The 25,855-nt window shown below is 47.0% G+C and overlaps 1 protein-coding gene across 1 annotated transcript; it reads left to right on the forward strand.

The window, feature by feature from the left end:
* Positions 1-1,339: 1,339 nt before the first annotated feature.
* LOC124022808 (M-phase inducer phosphatase 1-like) lies at positions 1,340-14,111 on the forward strand (the record flags this gene model as incomplete). Its single annotated transcript, XM_046337491.1, has 3 exons — positions 1,340-1,510; positions 7,323-7,667; positions 13,863-14,111. Coding segments are annotated over 3 exons (657 nt in total), but the record flags the coding sequence as incomplete, so codon positions are not given.
* Between the last annotated feature and the right edge of the window lie 11,744 nt (positions 14,112-25,855).

Below are 25,855 nucleotides of genomic sequence, written 5' to 3' on the forward strand. Positions count from 1 at the left end.
GGTTAAATCCACTTCAGTCAGTGTAGATGAAGGGGAGGAGTCAGGTTAAATCCACTTCAGTCAGTGTAGATGAAGGGGAGGAGTCGGGTTAAATCCACTTCAGTCAGTGTAGATGAAGGGGAGGAGACGGGATAAAAGAAGGATTTTTAAGTCTTGAGACATGGATTGTGTCTGTGTGTCATTCAGAAGGTGACTGGACAAGACAAAATATTTAAGTGTCTTTGAACGGGGGTAGGGTAGTAGGTGCCAGGCACACTGGTTCTGTCAAACTGCAACGCTGCTGAGTTTTTAACGCTAATCCGTTTCCTGTCTGTGCCATGAACGGTCCACCAGCCAAAGGACATCCAGTCAACTTAATATATAATAATAATATATGCCATTTAGCAGACGCTTTTATCCAAAGCGACTTACAGTCATGTGTGCATACATTCTACGTATGGGTGGTCCCGGGAATCGAACCCACTACCCTGGCGTGACAAGCGCCATGCTCTACCAACTGAGCTACAGAAGGACTTGACACAACTGTGAGAAGCATTGCAGTAAACATGGGCCAGCATCCCTGTGGAACGCTTTAGACACCTTGTAGAGTCAACATGGGCCAGCATCCCTGTGGAATGCTTTCCACACCTTGTAGAGTCAACATGGGCCAGCATCCCTGTGGAACGCTTTAGACACCTTGTAGAGTCGACATGGGCCAGCATCCCTGTGGAATGCTTTCCACACCTTGTATAGTCAACATGGGCCAGCATCCCTGTGGAACGCTTTCAACACCTTGTAGAGTCAACATGGACCAGCATCCCTGTGGAACGCTTTAGACACCTTGTAGAGTCAACATGGACCAGCATCCCTGTGGAACGCTTTAGACACCTTGTAGAGTCAACATGGACCAGCATCCCTGTGGAACGCTTTAGACACCTTGTAGAGTCAACATGGGCCAGCATCCCTGTGGAACGCTTTAGACACCTTGTAGAGTCAACATGGACCAGCATCCCTGTGGAACGCTTTAGACACCTTGTATAATCAAACTGGACATTGTCTAGGGGTGTGAATACAACTGGACAATGTCTAGGGGTGTGAATACAATCAAACTGGACAATGTCTAGGGGTGTGAATACAATCAAACTGGACAATGTCTAGGGGTGTGAACACAATCTGAAAGCTCTGTACAATCTCCGGCTGTTATTCTACATGAGCCCCTGAAATTACCACCTTTCTCTCTCTCTCTCTCTCTCTCTTTCTCTCTCTCTCTTTCTCTCTTTCTCTCTTTCTCTCTCTCTCTCTCTTTCTCTTCTCTCTCTCTCTCTCTCTCTCTCTTTCTCTCTCTCTCTTTCTCTCTCTCTCCATCCAGGTCAGTGCTGAGCGCCACATACAACGTTCCAAATCATTCTGTAACCACACAGAGATCGAGAAGCTGCTGGACAAGGAGCTAATTGGCGATTTCACTAAATCCTTCGCCCTGTCTACCGTGGAGGGAAAACACCAGGACCTCAAATACATCACTCCTGACATGGTGAGGAACAGTCACCCTTTCATTTCTTTACCACGATACCTTGTTCTGTCCCTTTACCTGAGTTGGTGAGGACCAGTGTAGCTGTAGTCCCCCCCTCCCTCCCGAAAAATGAAACATGATAACATTTTGCATTGTATCAGCCACAGGAGGTTGGTGGCACCTTTGAATTGGGAGGACGGGCTCGTGGTAATTGCTTGAGTGTAAGGGTATTAAATACATCACACACACATGACATGGTTGTCATAATAGATAAATAACACATTCAGAAATGGCGAAAAATGAATCGTAATAACACGTTTTTGAAGTGTTTTTGTCCTATATCTAGGAGATGTAAGAGCAGCAGCTGGGTAACGCCCAGTTGGGGAGAGGTAATGCTGTATTTAAGATGCTGTATGGAAAAGCTGCTGCGCCTTTTGCCTGTAGATTTCTTCACATTTTATTTTTTACAAAGTGACATTAAAATAGATTTGTCAACAATCTACACAAAATACTGGGTCAGTGGAAGATCATTTTCTTTGTGGATAATAACTAAAATAGTCATTGAATGAGTATTCAGTACCTTTGACCAGCCACAATTCTGTTCAGGAGGCAAATGTGGCATCTTCAATAATAGGGGTTGAAATGTCTTTTTTTGAATGACCACTCCTTCCTCTGTCCCCCCCCCCCCACACACACACACACACACACACACACCCATCCATCCATTCGTAACGTCCCTCAGGTAGATGGGTAACAAATCAGACAGTGAATATCTCTTTATGGTCAAGTATTGTATTAAACCACCCAGACACCAAGAAAGTCGACCTTATGAACTGCAGAACAGGAAGGCCACTGTTCAGGGAGCCATGAGGCCGTTGGGGATTTTTTAAAACCACAGTTCAATGGTTGTGATGGAAGGACAGGATGGATCATCAACATTGTACTGATAGTGACTGAGCTGACAGTGTCTAACCAATGACCTCATGTTTCCCTGAGTACAAATATACAGAATAATAATCTTGTATACAACGAGGTACTAAACTAATACTGCAAAAAAAAACACACAGCAAAGGAATATACTTTTTGGCCTGAAGTCAAAGCATTTTATGTTTGGGGTAAAAAATAGAAAATAAATTATATTTAGTCTACACACACTACATTTACATTTAAGTCATTTAGCAGACGCTCTTATCCAGAGCGACTTACAAATTGGTGCATTCACCTTATGACATCCAGTGGTACAGTCACTTTACAATAGTGCATCTAAATCTTAAAGGGGGGGGGGGGGTGAGAGGGATTACTTATCCTATCCTAGGTATTCCTTAAAGAGGTGGGGTTTCAGGTGTCTCCGGAAGGTGGTGATTGACTCCGCTGTCCTGGCGTCGTGAGGGAGTTTGTTCCACAATTGGGGGGGCCAGAGCAACGAACAGTTTTGACTGGGCTGAGCGGGAGCTGTACTTCCTCAGTGGTAGGGAGGCGAGCAGGCCAGAGGTGGATGAACGCAGTGCCCTTGTTTGGGTGTAGGGCCTGATCAGAGCCTGGAGGTACTGAGGTGCCGTTCCCCTCACAGCTCCGTAGGCAAGCACCATGGTCTTGTAGCGGATGCGAGATTCAACTGGAAGCCAGTGGAGAGAACGGAGGAGTGGGGTGACGTGAGAGAAACTTGGGAAGGTTGAACACCAGACAGGCTGCGGCGTTCTGGATGAGTTGAAGGGTTTAATGGCACAGGCAGGGAGCCCAGCCAACAGCGAGTTGCAGTAATCCAGACGGGAGATGACAAGTGCCCGGATTAGGACCTGCGCCGCTTCCTGTGTGAGGCAGGGTCGTACTCTGCGGATGTTGTAGAGCATGAACCTACAGGAACGGGCCACCGCCTTGATGTTGGTTGAGAACGACAGGGTGTTGTCCAGGATCACGCCAAGGTTCTTAGCGCTCTGGGAGGAGGACACAGTGGAGTTGTCAACCGTGATGGCGAGATCATGGAACGGGCAGTCCTTCCCCGGGAGGAAGAGCAGCTCCTTCTTGCCGAGGTTCAGCTTGAGGTGGTGATCCGTCATCCACACTGATATGTCTGCCAGACATGCAGAGATGCGATTCGCCACCTGGTCATCAGAAGGGGGAAAGGAGAAGATTAATTGTGTGTCGTCTGCATAGCAATGATAGGAGAGACCATGTGAGGTTATGACAGCCAAGTGACTTGGTGTATAGCGAGAATAGGAGAGGGCCTAGAACAGAGCCCTGGGGGACACCAGTGGTGAGAGCGTGTGGTGAGGAGAGACAGATTCTCTCCACGCCACCTGGTAGGAGCGACCTGTCAGGTAGGACGCAATCCAAGCGTGGGCCGCGCCCGGAGATGCCCAACTCGGAGAGGGTGGAGAGGAGGATCTGATGGTTCACAGTATCGAAAGCAGCCGATAGATCTAGAAGGATGAGAGCAGAGGAGAGAGAGTTAGCGTTAGCAGTGCGGAGCGCCTCCGTGATACAGAGGAGAGCAGTCTCAGTTGAATGACTAGTCTTGAAACCTGACTGATTTGGATCAAGAAGGTCATTCAGAGAGAGATAGCGGGAGAGCTGGCCAAGGACGGCACGTTCAAGAGTTTTGGAGAGAAAAGAAAGAAGGGATACTGGTCTGTAATTGTTGACATCGGAGGGATTGAGTGTAGGTTTTTTCAGAAGGGGTGCAACTCTCGCTCTCTTGAAGACTGAAGGGACGTAGCCAGCGGTCAGGGATGAGTTGATGAGCGGGGTGAGGTAAGGGAGAAGGTCTCCGGAAATGGTCTGGAGAAGAGAGGAGGGGATATAGGGTCAAGCGGGCAGGTTGTTGGGCGGCCGGCCGTCACAAGACACGAGATTTCATCTGGAGAGAGAGGGGAGAAAGAGGTCAGAGCACAGGGTAGGGCAGTGTGAGCAGAACCAGCGGTGTCGTTTGACTTAGCAAACGAGGATCGGATGTCGTCGACCTTCTTTTCAAAATGGTTGACGAAGTCATCTGCAGAGAGTGAGGAGGGGGAGGAGGATTCAGGAGGGAGGAGAAGGTGGCAAAGAGCTTCCTAGGGTTAGAGGCAGATGCTTGGAATTTAGAGTGGTAGAAAGTGGCTTTAGCAGCAGAGACAGAGGAGGAAAATGTAGAGAGGAGGGAGTGAAAGGATGCCAGGTCCGCAGGGAGGCGAGTTTTCCTCCATTTCCGCTCGGCTGCCCGGAGCCCTGTTCTGTGAGCTCGTAATGAGTCATCGAGCCACGGAGCGGGAGGGGAGGACTGAGCCGGCCTGGAGGATAGGGAACATAGAGAGTCAAAGGATGCAGAGAGGGAGGAGAGGAGGGTTGAGGAGGCAGAGTCAGGAGATAGGTTGGAGAAGGTTTGAGCAGAGGGAAGAGATGATAGGATGGAAGAGGAGAGAGTAGCGGGGGAGAGAGAGCGAAGGTTGGGACGGCGCGATACCATCCGAGTAGGGGCAGTGTGGGAGGTGTTGGATGAGAGCGAGAGGGAAAAGGATACAAGGTAGTGGTCGGAGACTTGGAGGGGAGTTGCAATGAGGTTAGTGGAAGAACAGCATCTAGTAAAGATGAGGTCGAGCGTATTGCCTGCCTTGTGAGTAGGGGGGGAAGGTGAGAGGGTGAGGTCAAAAGAGGAGAGGAGTGGAAAGAAGGAGGCAGAGAGGAAAGAGTCAAAGGTAGACGTGGGGAGGTTAAAATCGCCCAGAACTGTGAGAGGTGAGCCGTCCTCAGGAAAGGAGCTTATCAAGGCATCAAGCTCATTGATGAACTCTCCGAGGAACCTGGAGGGCGATAAATGATAAGGATGTTAAGCTTGAAAGTGCTGGTAACTGTGACAGCATGGAATTCAAAGGAGGCGATAGACAGATGGGTAAGGGAGAAAGAGAGAATGACCATTTGGGAGAGATGAGGATCCCGGTGCCACCACCCCGCTGACCAGAAGCTCTCGGGGTGTGCGAGAACACGTGGGCGGACGAAGAGAGAGCAGTAGGAGTAGCAGTGTTGTCTGTGGTGATCCATGTTTCCGTCAGTGCCAAGAAGTCGAGGGACTGGAGGGAGGCATAGGCTGAGATGAACTCTGCCTTGTTGACCGCAGATCGGCAGTTCCAGAGGCTACCGGAGACCTGGAACTCCACGTGGGTCGTGCGCTGGGACCACCAGATTAGGGTGGCCGCGGCCACGTGGTGTGGAGTGTTTGTATGGTCTGTGCAGAGAGGAGAGAACAGGGATAGACCGACACATAGTTGACAGGCTACAGAAGAGGCTACGCTAATGCAAAGGAGATTGGAATGACAAGTGGACTACACGTCTCGAATGTTCAGAAAGTTAAGCTTACGTAGCAAGAATCTTATTGACTAAAATGATTAAAATGATACAGTACTGCTGAAGTAGGCTAGCTGGCAGTGGGTGCGTTGTTGACACTACACTAATCAAGTCGTTCCGTTGAGTGTAATAGTTTCTGCAGTGCTGCTATTCGGGGGCTAGCTGGCTAGCTAGGAGTTTTGATTACTTTACGTTGCGTTAAAGAACGACAATAGCTGGCTAGCTAACCTAGAAAATCGCTCTAGACTACACAATTATCTTTGATACAAAGACGGCTATGTAGCTAGCTATGTAGCTAGCTACGATCAAACAAATCAAACCGTTGTACTGAAATGAAATGAAATGAAAATGTGATACTACCTGTGAATGCGACCGGGTTGTGAGTCTATTCGGTAGACGTTGGCTAGCTGTCGGCTAGCTGTTGGCTAGCTAGCAGAGTCTCCTACGTTAAGGACGACAAATAGCTGGCTAGCTAACCTCGGTAAATTAAGATAATCACTCTAAGACTACACACTCTAAACTACACAATTATCTTGGATACGAAGACAGAAAAGACAGCTATGTAGCTAGCTAACACTACACTAATCAAGTCGTTCAGTTGAGTGTAATAGTTTCTCAGTGCAGCTAATCAGTGGACGTTAGCTAGCTGGCTAGTGAAGACTACGTTAGGATGGTGAAATACAATAATTACGCAATTATCTTTGATACAAAGACGGCTATGTAGCTAGCTAAGAAGAAATAATGACAAATCGAAAACTGTTTTTTAGAGTTGTTTTTTTTTTAAATTAAGGAAAAGAACTATTACATTTACATTACATTTGAGTCATTTAGCAGACGCTCTTATCCAGAGCGACTTACAAACTATCTTATAAAATACTTATTTTCCAGCATAATTTGCAAATAAATTCATTACAAATCCTACAATGTGATTTTCTGGATTTTTTTCTTTCATTTTGTCTGTCATAGTTGAAGTGTACCTATGATGAAAATTACAGGCCTCATCTTTTTAAGTGGGAGAACTTGCACAATTGGTGGCTGACTAAATACTATTTTGCCCCACTGTAGATGAGGCATCAGGCTTGAATGTTCATGCTGCTGAAAGCTCTAATCAAATCCTGACCTATTAATATGCTTTAGGTTGACCTCTTGTCGAGAGGATCTATAACAAACCTGTCTGTCTGTCTGTTCCTCAGGTGGTGTCTGTCTGTTCCTCAGGTGGTGTCTGTCTGTTCCTCAGGTGGTGTCTGTCTGTTCCTCAGGTGGTGTCTGTCTGTTCCTCAGGTGGTGTCTGTCTGTTCCTCAGGTGGTGTCTGTCTGTTCCTCAGGTGGTGTCTGTCTGTTCCTCAGGTGGTGTCTGTCTGTTCCTCAGGTGGTGTCTGTCTGTTCCTCAGGTGGTGTCTGTCTGTTCCTCAGGTGGTGTCTGTCTGTTCCTCAGGTGGGTCCTCTATAACCTGGGACTAACCTGTCTGTCTGTTCCTCAGGTGGATCCTCTATAACCTGTCTGTCTGTTCCTCAGATGGTGTCTGCTCTGAGCGGCCAGCTGCATCACGTTGTCGAGAGGATCGTGGTGATTGACTGTCGCTACCCGTATGAGTTTGAGGGGGGCCACATCAAAGGAGCCCTGAACCTCTACCAGGAGGAGCAGGTAGAGGAGTACCTCCTACGCACCCCCATCACCCCCCTCTCCCCTGACCACAGGGTCCTGCTCGTCTTCCACTGTGAGTTCTCCTCGGAGCGAGGGCCCGGGATGTGTCGTTTCGTACGTCGGAGGGACAGGGCGATGAACGAGTACCCTAACCTGCACTACCCAGAGCTCTACGTTCTCAAGGGAGGCTACCAGGAGTTCTTCCGTCACTTCGGGGTAAAACACAATCATAGATGACAAAACGTTTTCATCTCTAGAGGTGTGCTCATTTAAATGATCGTTACCATGCAGCCATGTCATATTTATTTCTATAACAAAAAACACGTAGTTAGGATGCAGCGTTGACGGGGGGCCTCGGCGTTGACGGGGCCTCGGCGTTGACGGGGGCCTCGGCGTTGACATCTACTCACACATGTTCAATGTATTTGCGTCAATGGTGTCAAAGCAACGATGGTCTCTATCTGTCCTCTCTGGGCAGCCAGACTGTCCTCTCTGGGCAGCCAGACTGTCCTCTCTGGGCAGCCAGACTGTCCTCTCTGGGCAGCCAGACTGTCCTCTCTGGGCAGCCAGGTTTGTCTGTGACGACCGGTCTCTATAGCCAGACTGTCCTCTCTGGGCAGCCAGGTTTGTCTGTGATGACCGGTCTCTATAGCCAGACTGTCCTCTCTGGGCAGCCAGACTGTCCTCTCTGGGCAGCCAGGTTTGTCTGTGACGACCGGTCTCTACAGCCAGACTGTCCTCTCTGGGCAGCCAGGTTTGTCTGTGACGACCGGTCTCTACAGCCAGACTGTCCTCTCTGAGTCTGTACCTAGTCAATGTTTTCCTCAGTTTTCTATCAGTCACAGTGGTCAGGTAGTACATGGTGGCAGACTGTCTGTTTAGGGACAAATTGCATTGCAGTTGACCTTTATGTGGTGTCTTTACAACAGGTGATTTTAGTTCTGTGATGATTTGGTTGGGCCAGATTTTCTGACTGCTGTCCTGAGGCTCTATGGGGTTGGTTTGGGTTAGTGAACTGAGCCTCAGAACCAGCTGGCTGACTGCTGTCCTGAGGCTCTATGGGGTTGGTTTGGGTTAGTGAACTGAGCCTCAGAACCAGCTGGCTGACTGCTGTCTTGAGGCTCTATGGGGTTGGTTTGGGTTAGTGAACTGAGCCTCAGAACCAGCTGGCTGACTGCTGTCCTGAGCCTCTATGGGGTTGGTTTGAGTTGGTGAACTGAGCCTCCGAACCAGCTGGCTGAGGGTCGACTTCTCTGGTTTCATCTCTTGACATTGTAGAGCTGTGTGATGGAATGTTTTGGGGTCACTTGTTTTGACATGGTTGTAAAATGTGATGTCTCCTTTTTTTCTATATGTATGAAGTGTGGGTATTGGCCCAATTCTGATCTACATTAGTTATTTGGAAGGTTTCAGTCTGGCAAAACTCTGCATGCAGTACTTCGATTGGATGTTTGTCCCTTTTGGTAAATGCATTATTAGAGATGGGATCCCATACTGGATACTGGATCCCATACTGGATACTGGATCCCATACTGGATCCCATACTTCACTGCCATATAGAGCAATTGGTTCTAGAACTGATATGAAAATGTTGAGCCAGATTCTAATTGGAATTTCTAATTTAATGTTCCTTTTAATGGCATAGAATGCTCTTCTTGATTTAGTCTCTCAGCTCATTCACAGCCCTGTGAAAGCTACCTGTGTTGCTGATATTTAGGTTGGTTTTGGTGTGTTCTAATAGAACTGGGTCCAAATACAATTTTATATTTGTCATCCTGATTTCCAGAAAAAAAATTGGAATATATATTTTTTTTAGATTAACGGTCAGAGCCCAGGTCTGACAGAACCTGTGCAGATGATTTAGGTGCTGCTGTAACTTCTCCTTAGTGGGAGACAGCAGGCCCTCCGTAGTGGGAGACAGCAGGCCCTCCGTAGTGGGAGACAGCAGGCCCTCCGTAGTGGGAGACAGCAGGCCCTCCGTAGTGGGAGACAGCAGGCCCTCCCGTAGTGGGAGACAGCAGGCCCTCCCGTAGTGGGAGACAGCAGGCCCTCCCGTAGTGGGAGACAGCAGGCCCTCCCGTAGTGGGAGACAGCAGGCCCTCCCGTAGTGGAGACAGCAGGCCCTCCCGTAGTGGGAGACAGCAGGCCCTCCCGTAGTGGGAGACAGCAGGCCCTCCCGTAGTGGGAGACAGCAGGCCCTCCCGTAGTGGGAGACAGCAGGCCCTCCCGTAGTGGGAGACAGCAGGCCCTCCCGTAGTGGGAGACAGCAGGCCCTCCCGTAGTGGGAGACAGCAGGCCCTCCCGTAGTGGGAGACAGCAGGCCCTCCCGTAGTGGGAGACAGCAGGCCTTCCCGTAGTGGGAGACAGCAGGCCTTCCCGTAGTGGGAGACAGCAGGCCTTCCCGTAGTGGGAGACAGCAGGCCCTCCCTTAGTGGGAGACAGTAGACCCTCCGTAGTGGGAGACAGTAGCACCAGGTCATCTGCGTACAGCAGACCCTCCGTAGTGGGAGACAGCAGGCCCTCCGTAGTGGGAGACAGCAGGCCCTCCGTAGTGGGAGACAGCAGGCCCTCCGTAGTGGGAGACAGCAGGCCCTCCGTAGTGGGAGACAGCAGGCCCTCCGTAGTGGGAGACAGCAGGCCCTCCGTAGTGGGAGACAGCAGGCCCTCCGTAGTGGGAGACAGCAGGCCCTCCGTAGTGGGAGACAGCAGGCCCTCCGTAGTGGGAGACAGCAGGCCCTCCGTAGTGGGAGACAGCAGGCCCTCCGTAGTGGGAGACAGCAGGCCCTCCGTAGTGGGAGACAGCAGCACCAGCTCATACAGAAAGGTCTGCTCAATCCAAGAGTACAACCAATTGATTACAGCATCAATACTGGAGGAGGCAGGTGGCAGCGGGAGGAGGTAGCGAACTGGTCTGTCTGCCAATATAAAGGATCAATACTGGAGGAGGGTAGGAGGAGGTAGGGAACTGGTCTGTCTGCCAATATAAAGGATCAATACTGGAGGAGGCAGGTGGGAGTGGGAGGTGGTAGGGAACTGGTCTGTCTGCCCAATATAAAGGATCAATACTGGAGGAGGGTAGGAGGAGGTAGGGAACTGGTCTGTCTGCCAATATAAAGGATCAATACTGGAGGAGGCAGGTGGCAGTGGGAGGAGGTAGGGAACTGGTCTGTCTGCCCAATATAAAGGATCAATACTGGAGGAGGTAGGGAACTGGTCTGTCTGCCCAATATAAAGGATCAATACTGAAGGAGGTAGGGAACTGGTCTGTCTGCCCAACATAAAGGATCAAAACTGGAGGAGGCAGGTGGCAGCGGGAGGAGGAAGGGAACTGGTCTGTCTGCCCAATATAAAGGATCAATACTGGAGGAGGCAGGGTAGGAGGAGGAAGGGAACTGGTCTGTCTGCCCAATATAAAGGATCAATACTGGAGGAGGCAGGGGGAGGAGGCAGGGAACTGGTCTGTCTACCCAATATAAAGGATCAATACTGGAGGAGGAGGCAGGGAACTGGTCTGTCTACCCAATATAAAGGATCAATACTGGAGGAGGAGGCAGGGAACTGGTCTGTCTACCCAATATAAAGGATCAATACTGGAGGAGGAGGCAGGGAACTGGTCTGTCTACCCAATATAAAGGATCAATACTGGAGGAGGAGGCAGGGAACTGGTCTGTCTGCCAATATAAAGGATCAATACTGAAGGAGGTAGGGAACTGGTCTGTCTGCCAATATAAAGGATCAATACTGGAGGAGGCAGGGAACTGGTCTGTCTACCCAATATAAAGGATCAATACTGGAGGAGGAGGCAGGGAACTGGTCTGTCTACCCAATATAAAGGATCAATACTGGAGGAGGAGGCAGGGAACTGGTCTGTCTACCCAATATAAAGGATCAATACTGGAGGAGGAGGCAGGGAACTGGTCTGTCTGCCAATATAAAGGATCAATACTGAAGGAGGTAGGGAACTGGTCTGTCTGCCCAATATAAAGGATCAATACTGAAGGAGGTAGGGAACTGGTCTGTCTGCCCAATATAAAGGATCAATACTGGAGGAGGAATAAAAACCGCATAAATAGTAAAGTAATCCAGTTTCATTTGAGGACCAGGATGTTGAGAGCTGTGCCATACAGATTCCATGGTACAGGGTATGCGTTGTTTTATATATCAACGCAAGATTCAAGACTTCGTGCTTTTCAGCTAAAATGATTTTATAGAATTCTTGCCACCAACAAAATGTTGAATATTTGGGGCATTAAATCATCGAAGCGCTGCAGATTTTGTTGTGAGGATACAGAATCAATAGACTGTTTATTTTGGTATTGCCCTCAGCTAGCCTGTTTCTGGTCTTAGGTTCAGGAATGGCTGAAAATGCACAACATTGATCTAAAATTCACCCGAGAAATAGTACTGTTAGGAGATCTGGAGAGACCAGGTCAGTCAATTACTAATATACTAATACTCTTAGTAAAAGTATTTATCTTCAACAGGTAATCTGTAGATTCTATTCGATACATTGGCAGGTTGATTGGTCTGTCAGTCTCTGTCCCTCAACTTATGGCAGGCAGCAATGTAGTGCGCTGCCAACCCACAGCTCTCTGCGTCCTCCCCCAACAGGACGGGTAGCCTATCCTCATCAGAGAGGTCTTCAATGTAGTGCGCTGCCAACCCACAGCTCTCTGCGTCCTCCTCCAACAGGGCGGGTAGCCTACTCCCATCAGAGAGGTCTTCAATGTAGTGCGCTGCCAACCCACAGCTTTCTGTGTCCTCCCCCAACAGGACGGGTAGCCTATCCTCATCAGAGAGGTCTTCAATGTAGTGCGCTGCCAACCCACAGCTCTCTGCGTCCTCCTCCAACAGGGCGGGTAGCCTACTCCCATCAGAGAGGTCTTCAATGTAGTGCGCTGCCAACCCACAGCTCTCTGCGTCCTCCCCCAACAGGACGGGTAGCCTACTCCCATCAGAGAGGTCTTCAATGTAGTGCGCTGCCAACCCACAGCTCTCTGCGTCCTCCTCCAACAGGACGGGTAGCCTATCCTCATCAGAGAGGTCTTCAATGTAGTGCGCTGCCAACCCACAGCTCTCTGCGTCCTCCTCCAACAGGGCGGGTAGCCTATCCTCATCAGAGAGGTCTTCAATGTAGTGCGCTGCCAACCCACAGCTCTCTGCGTCCTCCTCCAACAGGGCGGGTAGCCTACTCCCATCAGAGAGGTCTTCAATGTAGTGCGCTGCCAACCCACAGCTCTCTGCGTCCTCCCCCAACAGGACGGGTAGCCTATCCTCATCAGAGGGGTCTTTGAAACCTTGAATAAGGTTTTCAAATTTGGGGAAATGACACTAATTGTAAATTTGACATTGTGTCAGGAAATGCAGCTCCGTCTCAGGTTCTGCTCTGGTGCAGTGGTTGCACGCCCTTTCCTCTACAGGAAGTCAGGTTTTTATGTGTCTACCCTTCTCGATGGAAAGCCTTTGCTCACCGAGTCTGTACTTATCATCACTAATCATGGTCAAATAGTTTGTCAATTTAGGGCCAGATAGCACTGCGCTTTGCTTTGTGCTTGTGTTTCCCAATAAGTCATGTAGTTTTGTTTTGACTGTGTTGTAATTTGTTTTATTGTGATTGATTGGATGTTCTGGTCCTGAGGCTTCAGTGTGTTAGTAGAACAGGTTAGTGAACTCAGCCCCAGGACCAGCTGGATGAGGGGACTGAGGCTTCAGTGTGTTAGTAGAACAGGTTAGTCAACTCAGCCCCAGGACCAGCTGGATGAGGGGACTGGGGCTTCAGTGTGTTAGTAGAACAGGTTAGTGAACTCAGCCCCAGGACCAGCTGGATGAGGGGACTGAGGCTTCAGTGTGTTAGTAGAACAGGTTAGTGAACTCAGCCCCAGGACCAGCTGGATGAGGGGACTGAGGCTTCAGTGTGTTAGTAGAACAGGTTAGTGAACTCAGCCCCAGGACCAGCTGGATGAGGGGACTGAGGCTTCAGTGTGTTAGTAGAACAGGTTAGTGAACTCAGGACCAGCTGGATGAGGGGACTGAGGCTTCAGTGTGTTTTTATTATCCGTGGATATTGGCCTAATTCTGCCCTGAGTGCAGGGTTTCAATTGGGTGAAATCTTGTTTTGTAAGTGGACCTCACACCTCACTGCCATAATGTGCAATTGGTTCAATAACGCATTCAATTAGTTTTAGCCAAATTGTAATGGGTATTTCAATTCTAATGTGTTTTTTTAAATTGCTTAGAATGCCCTGTGTGCTTTCTTTCTCTGTTCATTCACTGCCTCATTAAGGTGACCAGTTAAACTAATGTATTCTATCTCAATTCACTTCACTTTATTGGCCTGATGTAACAATGTACATATTGCCAAAGCTGGCTGGCTGTATGTATGTTGTAACTGGTCTCTCTCTCTGTGTGTAGATGCAGTGTGAGCCCCAGGGGTACCGGCCCATGCACCACCAGGACTTTAAAGAGGACCTGAGGAAGTTCAGACTGAAGAGCAGTACCTGGGCCGGAGAGCACAGCAAGAGAGACCAGTACAGCAGACTGAAGAAGCTGTAACCCTACTGCCCCCCTGTAACCCTACTGCCCCCCTGTAACCCTACTGCCCCCTGTAACCCTACTGCCCCCTGTAACCCTACTGCCCCCTGTAACCCTACTGCCCCCCTGTAACCCTACTGCCCCCTGTAACCCTACTGCCCCCCTGTAACCCTACTGCCCCCCTGTAACCCTACTGCCCCCTGTAACTCTACTGCCCCCTGTAACTCTACTGCCCCCTGTAACCCCCTGTAACCCTACTGCCCCCTGTAACCCCCTGTAACCCTACTGCCCCCTGTAACCCTACTGCCCCCTGTAACCCTACTGCCCCCTGTAACCCCCTGTAACCCTACTGCCCCCTGTAACCCTACTGCCCCCTGTAACCCTACTGCCCCCTGTAACCCCCTGTAACCCTGTAACCCTACTGCCCCCTGTAACCCTACTGCCCCCTGTAACTCTACTGCCCCCTGTAACCCCCTGTAACTCTACTGCCCCCTGTAACTCTACTGCCCCCTGTAACTCTACTGCCCCCTGTAACCCTACTGCCCCCTGTAACTCCCCTGTAACTCTACTGCCCCCTGTAACCCCCCTGTAACTCTACTGCCCCCTGTAACTCTACTGCCCCCCTGTAACCCCCTGTAACTCTACTGCCCCCTGTAACCCCCTGTAACTCTACTGCCCCCTGTAACCCCCTGTAACCCTACTGCCCCCTGTAACCCGACTGCCCCCTGTAACCCGACTGCCCCCTGTAACCCGACTGCCCCCTGTAACCCGACTGCCCCCTGTAACCCGACTGCCCCCTGTAACCCCCTGTAACTCTACTGCCCCCTGTAACCGCCCTGTAACCCTACTGCCCCCTGTAACTCTACTGCCCCCTGTAACTCTACTGCCCCCTTGTAACCCTACTGCCCCCTGTAACTCTACTGCCCCCTTGTAACCCTACTGCCCCCTGTAACTCCCCTGTAACCCTACTGCCCCCTGTAACCCCCTGTAACTCTACTGCCCCCTGTAACCCCTGTAACTCTACTGCCCCCTGTAACTCTACTGCCCCCTGTAACTCTACTGCCCCCGTAACCCTACTGCCCCCTGTAACCCCCCTGTAACTCTACTGCCCCCCTGTAACCCTACTGCCCCCTGTAACTCTACTGCCCCCTGTAACTCTACTGCCCCCTGTAACCCCCTGTAACTCTACTGCCCCCTGTAACCCTACTGCCCCCGTAACCCTACTGCCCCCTGTAACCCCCTGTAACCCTACTGCCCCCGTAACCCTACTGCCCCTGTAAACCCCCATTAACCCGACTGCCCCCTGTAACCCGACTGCCCCCTGTAACCCTACTGCCCGGGGGGTTGTGACATATATATATATATATATGGGTTATATGCACCACGGCAAAGGGAAGATATAGAAATGTATTCATGTCTACATTTGTTTTTACCACTTTCAGACAACTTAATGCATTTAAATTATATTACTTGAGCTAAACATAAATAAAAACATTAAGAATACTCTTTTGAAAGTTCATTACTATCCCCAATACAACAAAAACACTACTTAAATACTGTTATTTTGTCTGAAATATTTCATTGAAGTATTGTGGAATTGCATTCATTCCCATGGAGGTTTCCTCCTGCTGGGGACTGCTGACTTCAAAGCCTCTCAATGGCCAATACTTAGCGTCAGCAATCCAGAGTTTTTATATAATGATCCATACCCTCCTCTAGATATAAACCCACTATACCCTCCTCTAGATATAAACCCACCATACCACCACTATACCTCCTCTAGATATAAACCCACTATACCTCCTCTAGATATAAACCCACCATACCACCACTATACCTCCTCTAGATATAAACCCACTATACCTCCTCTAGATATAAACCCACCACTATACCTCCTCTAGATATAAACCCACCACTATACCTCCTCTAGATATAAACCCACCACTATACCCTCCTCTAGATATAAACCCACTATACCTCCTCTAGATATAAACCCACCACTATACCTCCTCTAGATATAAACCCACTATATCACCACTATACCTCCTCTAGATAGAAACCCACCACTATACCGCCTCTAGATAGAAACCCACCACTATACCTCCTCTAGATATAAACCCACTATACCTCCTCTAGATATAAACCCACCACTATACCTCCTCTAGATATAAACCCACTATATCACCACTATACCTCCTCTAGATAGAAACCCACCACTATACCGCCTCTAGATAGAAACCCACCACTATACCGCCTCTAGATAGAAACCCACCACTATACCGCCTCTAGATAGAAACCCACCACTATACCGCCTCTAGATAGAAACCCACCACTATACCTCTAGATATAAACCCACCACTATACCCTCCTCTAGATATAAACCCACTATACCTCCTCTAGATATAAACCCACCACTATACCTCCTCTAGATATAAACCCACCACTATACCTCCTCTAGATGTAAGCCCACCACTATACCTCCTCTAGATATAAACCCATCACTATACCTCATCTAGATGTAAACCCACCACTATACCTCCTCTAGATGTAAACCCACCACTATACCTCCTCTAGATATAAACCCACCATACCACCACTATACCTTCTCTAGATATAAACCCACCACTATACCTCCTCTAGATATAAACCCACCATACCACCACTATACCTTCTCTAGATATAAACCCACCACTATACCTCCTCTAGATATAAACCCACTATACCACCACTATACCTCCTCTAGATATAAACCCACTATCTCCTCTAGATATAAACCCACCACTATACCTCCTCTAGATATAAACCCACCACTATACCTCCTCTAGATATAAACCCATCACTATACCTCCTCTAGATATAAACCCACCATACCACCACTATACCTCGTCTAGATATAAACCCACTATACCACCACTATACCTCGTCTAGATATAAACCCACTATACCACCACTATACCTCCTCTAGATATAAACCCACTATACCACCACTATACCTCCTCTAGATATAAACCCACTATACCTCCTCTAGATATAAACCCACCATACCACCACTATACCTCGTCTAGATATAAACCCACTATACCACCACTATACCTCCTCTAGATATAAACCCACCACTATACCTCCTCTAGATGTAAGCCCACCACTATACCTCCTCTAGATATAAACCCATCACTATACCTCATCTAGATGTAAACCCACCACTATACCTCCTCTAGATATAAACCCACCATACCACCACTATACCTTCTCTAGATATAAACCCACCACTATACCTCCTCTAGATATAAACCCACCATACCACCACTATACCTTCTCTAGATATAAACCCACCACTATACCTCCTCTAGATATAAACCCACTATACCACCACTATACCTCCTCTAGATATAAACCCACTATCTCCTCTAGATATAAACCCACCACTATACCTCCTCTAGATATAAACCCACCACTATACCTCCTCTAGATATAAACCCATCACTATACCTCCTCTAGATATAAACCCACCATACCACCACTATACCTCGTCTAGATATAAACCCACTATACCACCACTATACCTCGTCTAGATATAAACCCACTATACCACCACTATACCTCCTCTAGATATAAACCCACTATACCACCACTATACCTCCTCTAGATATAAACCCACTATACCTCCTCTAGATATAAACCCACCATACCACCACTATACCTCGTCTAGATATAAACCCACTATACCACCACTATACCTCCTCTAGATATAAACCCACTATACCTCCTCTAGATATAAACCCACTATACCTCCTCTAGCTATAAACCCACTATACCTCTAGATATAAACCCACTATACCTCCTCTAGATATAAACCCACTATACCTCCTCTAGATATAAACCCACTATACCTCCTCTAGATATAAACCCACTATACCTCCTCTAGATATAAACCCACTATACCTCCTCTAGATATAAACCCACTATACCTCCTCTAGATATAAATCCACTATACCTCCTCTAGATATAAACCCACTATACCTCCTCTAGATATAAACCCACTATACCTCCTCTAGATATAAACCCACCATACCACCACTATACCTCCTCTAGATATAAACCCACCATACCACCACTATACCTCCTCTAGATATAAACCCACCACTATACCTCCTCTAGATATAAACCCACTATACCACCACTATACCTCCTCTAGATATTAACCCACCACTATACCTCCTCTAGATATAAACCCACTATACCACCTCTAGATATAAACCCACTATACCACCTCTAGATATAAACCCACCACTATACCTCCTCTAGATATAAACCCACCATACCACCACTATACCTCCTCTAGATATTAACCCACCACTATACCTCCTCTAGATATAAACCCACTATACCACCTCTAGATATAAACCCACCATACCACCACTATACCTCCTCTAGATATAAACCCACTATACCACCACTATACTTCCTCTAGATTTAAACCCACCACTATACCTCCTCTAGATGTAAACCCACTATACCTCCACTAGATATAAACCCACTATACCTCCACTAGATATAAACCCACTATACCACCACTATACCACCTCTAGATATAAACCCAATATACCTCCTTTAGATATAAACCCACCACTATACCTCCTCTAGATGTAAACCCACTATACCTCCTCTAGATATAAACCCAATATACCTCCTTTAGATATAAACCCACCACTATACCTCCTCTAGATGTAAACCCACTATACCTCCTCTAGATATAAACCCACCACTATACCTCCTCTAGATATAAACCCACCACTATACCTCCTCTAGATGTAAACCCACTATACCTCCACTAGATATAAACCCACTATACCTCCACTAGATATAAACCCACTATACCACCACTATACCACCTCTAGATATAAACCCAATATACCTCCTTTAGATATAAACCCACCACTATACCTCCTCTAGATGTAAACCCACTATACCTCCTCTAGATATAAACCCAATATACCTCCTTTAGATATAAACCCACCACTATACCTCCTCTAGATGTAAACCCACTATACCTCCTCTAGATATAAACCCACCACTATACCTCCTCTAGATATAAACCCACCACTATACCTCCTCTAGATGTAAACCCACCATACCACCACTATACCTTCTCTAGATATAAACCCACTATACCTCCTCTAGATGTAAACCCACTATACCTCCTCTAGATGTAAACCCACCACTATACCTCCTCTAGATATAAACCCACCATACCACCACTATACCTTCTCTAGATATAAACCCACCACTATACCTCCTCTAGATATAAACCCACCATACCACCACTATACCTTCTCTAGATATAAACCCACCACTATACCTCCTCTAGATATAAACCCACTATACCACCACTATACCTCCTCTAGATATAAACCCACTATCTCCTCTAGATATAAACCCACCACTATACCTCCTCTAGATATAAACCCACCACTATACCTCCTCTAGATATAAACCCATCACTATACCTCCTCTAGATATAAACCCACCATACCACCACTATACCTCGTCTAGATATAAACCCACTATACCACCACTATACCTCCTCTAGATATAAACCCACTATACCACCACTATACCTCCTCTAGATATAAACCCACTATACCTCCTCTAGATATAAACCCACTATACCTCCTCTAGATATAAACCCACCATACCACCACTATACCTCGTCTAGATATAAACCCACTATACCACCACTATACCTCCTCTAGATATAAACCCACTATACCTCCTCTAGATATAAACCCACTATACCTCCTCTAGATATAAACCCACTATACCTCCTCTAGATATAAACCCACTATACCTCCTCTAGATATAAACCCACTATACCTCCTCTAGATATAAACCCACTATACCTCCTCTAGATATAAACCCACTATACCTCCTCTAGATATAAACCCACTATACCTCCTCTAGATATAAACCCACCACTATACCTCCTCTAGATATAAACCCACCACTATACCTCCTCTAGATATAAACCCACCACTATACCTCCTCTAGATATAAACCCACCATACCACCACTATACCCCCTCTAGATATTAACCCACCACTATACCTCCTCTAGATATAAACCCACCATACCACCACTATACCTCCTCTAGATATAAACCCACTATACCACCACTATACTTCCTCTAGATTTAAACCCACCACTTTACCTCCTCTAGATGTAAACCCACTATACCTCCACTAGATATAAACCCACTATACCACCACTATACCACCTCTAGATATAAACCCACCACTATACCTCCTCTAGATGTAAACCCACTATACCTCCTCTAGATGTAAACCCACTATACCTCCTCTAGATATAAACCCACTATACCTCCTCTAGATATAAACCCACTATACCTCCTCTAGATATAAACCCACCATACCTCCTCTAGATATAAACCCACCACTATACCTCCTCTAGATATAAACCCACCACTATACCTCCTCTAGATATAAACCCACCACTATACCTCCTCTAGATATAAACCCACTATACCTCCACTATACCTCCTCTAGATATAAACCCACCACTATACCTCCTCTAGATATAAACCCACTATACCACCACTATACCACCTCTAGATATAAACCCACCATACCACCACTATACCTCCTCTAGATATAAACCCACTATACCTCTAGATATAAACCCACTATACCTCCTCTAGATATAAACCCACCACTATACCTCCTCTAGATATAAACCCATTATACCACCACTATACCTCCTCTAGATATAAACCCACCACTATACCTCCTCTAGATATAAACCCACCACTATACCTCCTCTAGATATAAACCCACCACTATACCTCCTCTAGATATAAACCCACCACTATACCTCCTCTAGATATAAACCCACCACTATACCTCCTCTAGATATAAACCCACTATACCACCACTATACCTATACCCCAGAAGGCTGGGGGTATAGTAACAGAAGGCTGGGGGTATAGTAACAGAAGGCTGGGGGTATAGTAACAGAAGGCTGGGGGTATAGTAACAGAAGGCTGGGGGTATAGTAACAGAAGGCTGGGGGTATAGTAACAGAAGGCTGGGGGTATAGTAACAGAAGGCTGGGGGTATAGTGACAGAAGGCTGGGGGTATAGTGACAGAAGGCTGGGGGTATAATGACAGAAGGCTGGGGGTATAATGACAGAAGGCTGGGGGTATAATGACAGAAGGCTGGGGGTATAATGACAGAAGGCTGGGGTATAATGACAGAAGGCTGGGGGTATAATGACAGAAGGCTGGGGTATAATGACAGAAGGCTGGGGTATAGTGACAGAAGGCTGGGGGTATAGTGACAGAAGGCTGGGGGTATAGTGACAGAAGGCTGGGGGTATAGTAACAGAAGGCTGGGGGTATAGTAACAGAAGGCTGGGGGTATAGTAACAGAAGGCTGGGGGTATAGTAACAGAAGGCTGGGGGTATAGTAACAGAAGGCTGGGGGTATAGTAACAGAAGGCTGGGGGTATAATGACAGAAGGCTGGGGTATAATAACTAAAGGTTGCCTCTCTATACTTGGTCTTAGGCTTTGGGAAAGTTAAAAGGCCAGAGGACCTGAGGGACCTACTGGGTACATAAAGCATCTCTGATATGTATTCAGGGTCCAGAGGACCTGATATGGGTATTATGTATTCAGGGTAGTTAAAAGGCCAGAGGACCTGAGGGACCTACTGGGTACATAAAGCATCTCTGATATGTATTCAGGGTAGTTAAAAGGCCAGAGGACCTGAGGGACCTACTGGGTACATAAAGCATCTCTGATATGTATTCAGGGTAGTTAAAAGGCCAGAGGACCTGAGGGACCTACTGGGTACATAAAGCATCTCTGATATGTATTCAGGGTAGTTAAAAGGCCAGAGGACCTGAGGGACCTACTGGGTACATAAAGCATCTCTGATATGTATTCAGGGTAGTTAAAAGGCCAGAGGACCTGAGGGACCTACTGGGTACATAAAGCATCTCTGATATGTATTCAGGGTAGTTAAAAGGCCAGAGGACCTGAGGGACCTACTGGGTACATAAAGCATCTCTGATATGTATTCAGGGACCTAGTTAAAAAGCCAGAGGGTACCTGAGGGACCTACTGGGTACATAAAGCATCTCTGATATGTATTCAGGGTAGTTAAAAGGCCAGAGGACCTGAGGGACCTACTGGGTACATAAAGCATCTCTGATATGTATTCAGGGTAGTTAAAAGGCCAGAGGACCTGAGGGACCTACTGGGTACATAAAGCATCTCTGATATGTATTCAGGGTAGTTAAAGGCCAGAGGACCTGAGGGACCTACTGGGTACATAAAGCATCTCTGATATGTATTCAGGGTAGTTAAAAGAGAGGACCTGAGGGACCTACTGGGTACATAAAGCATCTCTGATATGTATTCAGGGTAGTTAAAAGGCCAGAGGACCTGAGGGACCTACTGGGTACATAAAGCATCTCTGATATGTATTCAGGGTAGTTAAAAGGCCAGAGGACCTGAGGGACCTACTGGGTACATAAAGCATCTCTGATATGTATTCAGGGTAGTTAAAAGGCCAGAGGACCTGAGGGACCTACTGGGTACATAAAGCATCTCTGATATGTATTCAGGGTAGTTAAAAGGCCAGAGGACCTGAGGGACCTACTGGGTACATAAAGCATCTCTGATATGTATTCAGGGTAGTTAAAGGCCAGAGGACCTGAGGGACCTACTGGGTACATAAAGCATCTCTGTATTCAGGGTAGTTAAAAGGCCAGAGGACCTGAGGGACCTACTGGGTACATAAAGCATCTCTGATATGTATTCAGGGTAGTTAAAAGGCCAGAGGACCTGAGGGACCTACTGGGTACATAAAGCATCTCTGATATGTATTCAGGGTAGTTAAAAGGCCAGAGGACCTGAGGGACCTACTGGGTACATAAAGCATCTCTGATATGTATTCAGGGTAGTTAAAAGGCCAGAGGACCTGAGGGACCTACTGGGTACATAAAGCAGGTCTGATATCAATCATGGATTGATTTCAAAACCAATTGAAGAATATTATATTATTATATTAATATATATTATATTATAATGTATTCTAAAACTGACAGGCAGCCAGTACAGAGATGTTAAAACTGGTGTAATGTCTGTTCTCCGTCTGATCAGTACATATTCTGTATGTTATGCAGTTGACCAATGGCTATCTTGGGTAGACCAGACAGGAGAGTATTGCAGTAGTCAAGCCGGCTTGTAATGGATGAGTCTCTCTGTATCAGCCTGAGAGAGAAACATCTGCACCGTGGCAATGTTCCTCAGGCGGTAAAAATCTATTTTGGTCACATTCCTAATGTGTGATGCACAATTGAGTACAGAATCTAAATTAACACCCCGGTTTCTTACCATGTGTTTTATCTTTATTGCCTGTGAATTATAATGTGTGGCCAGATTCTCTGTGCTTTGGCTCCAATAACAAGTACCCTGGTCTTATCTTGATTTAGCTGGAGGAAATTGTGAGCCATCAAAGTTTCTAAATCTCTAATACAGTCTCGTAATTGATCCGTGAAGCTAAAAATCCTCTGTTGACACAGAAATGTAAAGTTGTGTATCGTCTCAATAGCAATAAAAATCAATGCCGTTCCTTCTGATAATGCTGCTAAAAAGTAACATGCACACGGACCCAAAGTCAAACCTTGTGAAACGCCACATGTGATATGCATTTTCTCTGAGTTATGTTCACCAAGGGTGACAAACTCTCTCTCACTCACTCTCTCTGTCTCTCTCGTCTCTCTGTCGCTCTCTTCTCTCTGTCGCTCTCTTCTCTCTGTCTCTCTCTTCTCTCTGTCTCTCTCTTCTCTCTGTCTCTCTCTTCTCTCTGTCTCTCTCTCTCTGTCTCTCTCTTCTCTCTGTCTCTCTCTTCTCTCTGTCTCTCTCTTCTCTCTGTCTCTCTCTTCTCTCTGTCTCTCTCTTCTCTCTGTCTCTCTCTTCTCTCTGTCTCTCTCTTCTCTCTGTCTCTCTCTTCTCTCTGTCTCTCTCTTCTCTCTGTCTCTCTCTTCTCTCTGTCTCTCTCTTCTCTCTGTCTCTCTCTTCTCTCTGTCTCTCTCTTCTCTCTGTCTCTCTCTTCTCTCTGTCTCTCTCTTCTCTCTGTCTCTCTCTTCTCTCTGTCTCTCTCTTCTCTCTGTCTCTCTCTCTCTCTCTTCTCTCTGTCTCTCTCTTCTCTCTGTCTCTCTCTTCTCTCTGTCTCTCTCTTCTCTCTGTCTCTGTCACTCACTCACTCACTCACTCACTCACTCACTCAGTCACTCACTCTCTACCACAACACATCCTGTTATTCTGACTCTCGGCTCCAGACGAGGTCTGTCTTCACGCTAGCTGCTTAAGAGGAACCATGACTCATGTACTGCAGGTCAGAGATATGGAAGAGCTCAAACTCCAAGTTGGCTGTGTGGATCACATTTAAGGAGGTTTGGTCACGTGTTTCCTTTCAACCTGGTCTCAGAGCATTTCATATTATTCTGTATGTAAATCTGAGACACTCTGTTTAGTATGATATGTTAAGAATTGTCACGAATTCTAGCTAGGTGACTAATGTTAGCTAGGTGGCTAGGTGGCTAATGTTAGCTAGGTGGCTAGGTGGCTGATGTTAGCTAGGTGGCTAGGTGGCTGATGTTAGCTAGGTGGCTAGGTGGCTGATGTTAGCTAGGTGGCTAGGTGGCTGATGTTAGCTAGGTGGCTAGGTGGCTAATGTTAGCTAGGTGGCTGATGTTAGCTAGGTGGCTAGGTGGCTAATGTTAGCTAGGTGGCTAGGTGGCTAATGTTAGCTAGGTGGCTAGGTGGCTGATGTTAGCTAGGTGGCTAGGTGGCTAATGTTAGCTAGGTGGCTAGGTGGCTGATGTTAGCTAGGTGGCTAGGTGGCTAATGTTAGCTAGGTGGCTGATGTTAGCTAGGCTAGGGGTTAGGGTTAAAGTTAGGGAAATGTTTAGGAGTTAGGTTAAAGGGTTAAGGGAAAGGTTAGCTAACATCCTAAGTAGTTGCAAAGTAGTAAGTAATGAGATTTGAACTCTCAGCCTTTGGGTTGCTAGACGTTCGCATTATACGCCCGACCAACCACCCTACTTTCATCTTTGCTTTAAGTAACCATCTATCTTATGTAACCATACCAAAAGTAACATATCATGCTAATTTCACTGTTTGTGGATTTACATCTACTATCTTACGTCTAGTCTATGAGACCAGGTTGTTCCTTTAGCCTGCCTGGAGTGCCAGGGGGGCGGGGTTTGCACTTTAACTGTGCTTGATTGAGTTTGCCTGATGCAACAAAATAAATAGAAAAATACAATGATTTCAAATAGTACCCAGGTCTGGGTCTAAACCTAAAGCAACTGAAAAGCATGTGTCATGAAATTGGTCTTTGTCATTGGTTGCTTTTCACAGATTTGAAGATGTTGGTATGTACATCCCTAAAGCCAACACCTCATTCGGCCGCCTTTCGTTCCAGTACTCTGCTGCCTGTGACTGGAACAAATTGCAAAAATCGCTGAAGTTGGAGACTTTTATCTCCCTCACCAACTTCAAACATCTGCTATCTGAGCAGCTAACCGATCGCTGCAGTTGTACATAATCTATTGGTAAATAGCCCACCCATTTTCACCTACCTCATCCCCACAGTTTTTATTTATTTACTTTTCTGCTCTTTTGCACACCAATATCTCTACCTGTACATGACCATCTGATCATTTATCACTCCAGTGTTAATCTGCTAAATTGTAATTATTCGCCTACCTCCTCATGCCTTTTGCACACATTGTATATAGACCTTTTTTTTCTACTGTGTTATTGACATGTTAATTGTTTACT

The sequence above is a fragment of the Oncorhynchus gorbuscha genome, unplaced genomic scaffold (assembly GCF_021184085.1).
Source record: "Oncorhynchus gorbuscha isolate QuinsamMale2020 ecotype Even-year unplaced genomic scaffold, OgorEven_v1.0 Un_scaffold_1435, whole genome shotgun sequence".
Classification (NCBI taxonomy): domain Eukaryota; kingdom Metazoa; phylum Chordata; class Actinopteri; order Salmoniformes; family Salmonidae; genus Oncorhynchus; species Oncorhynchus gorbuscha.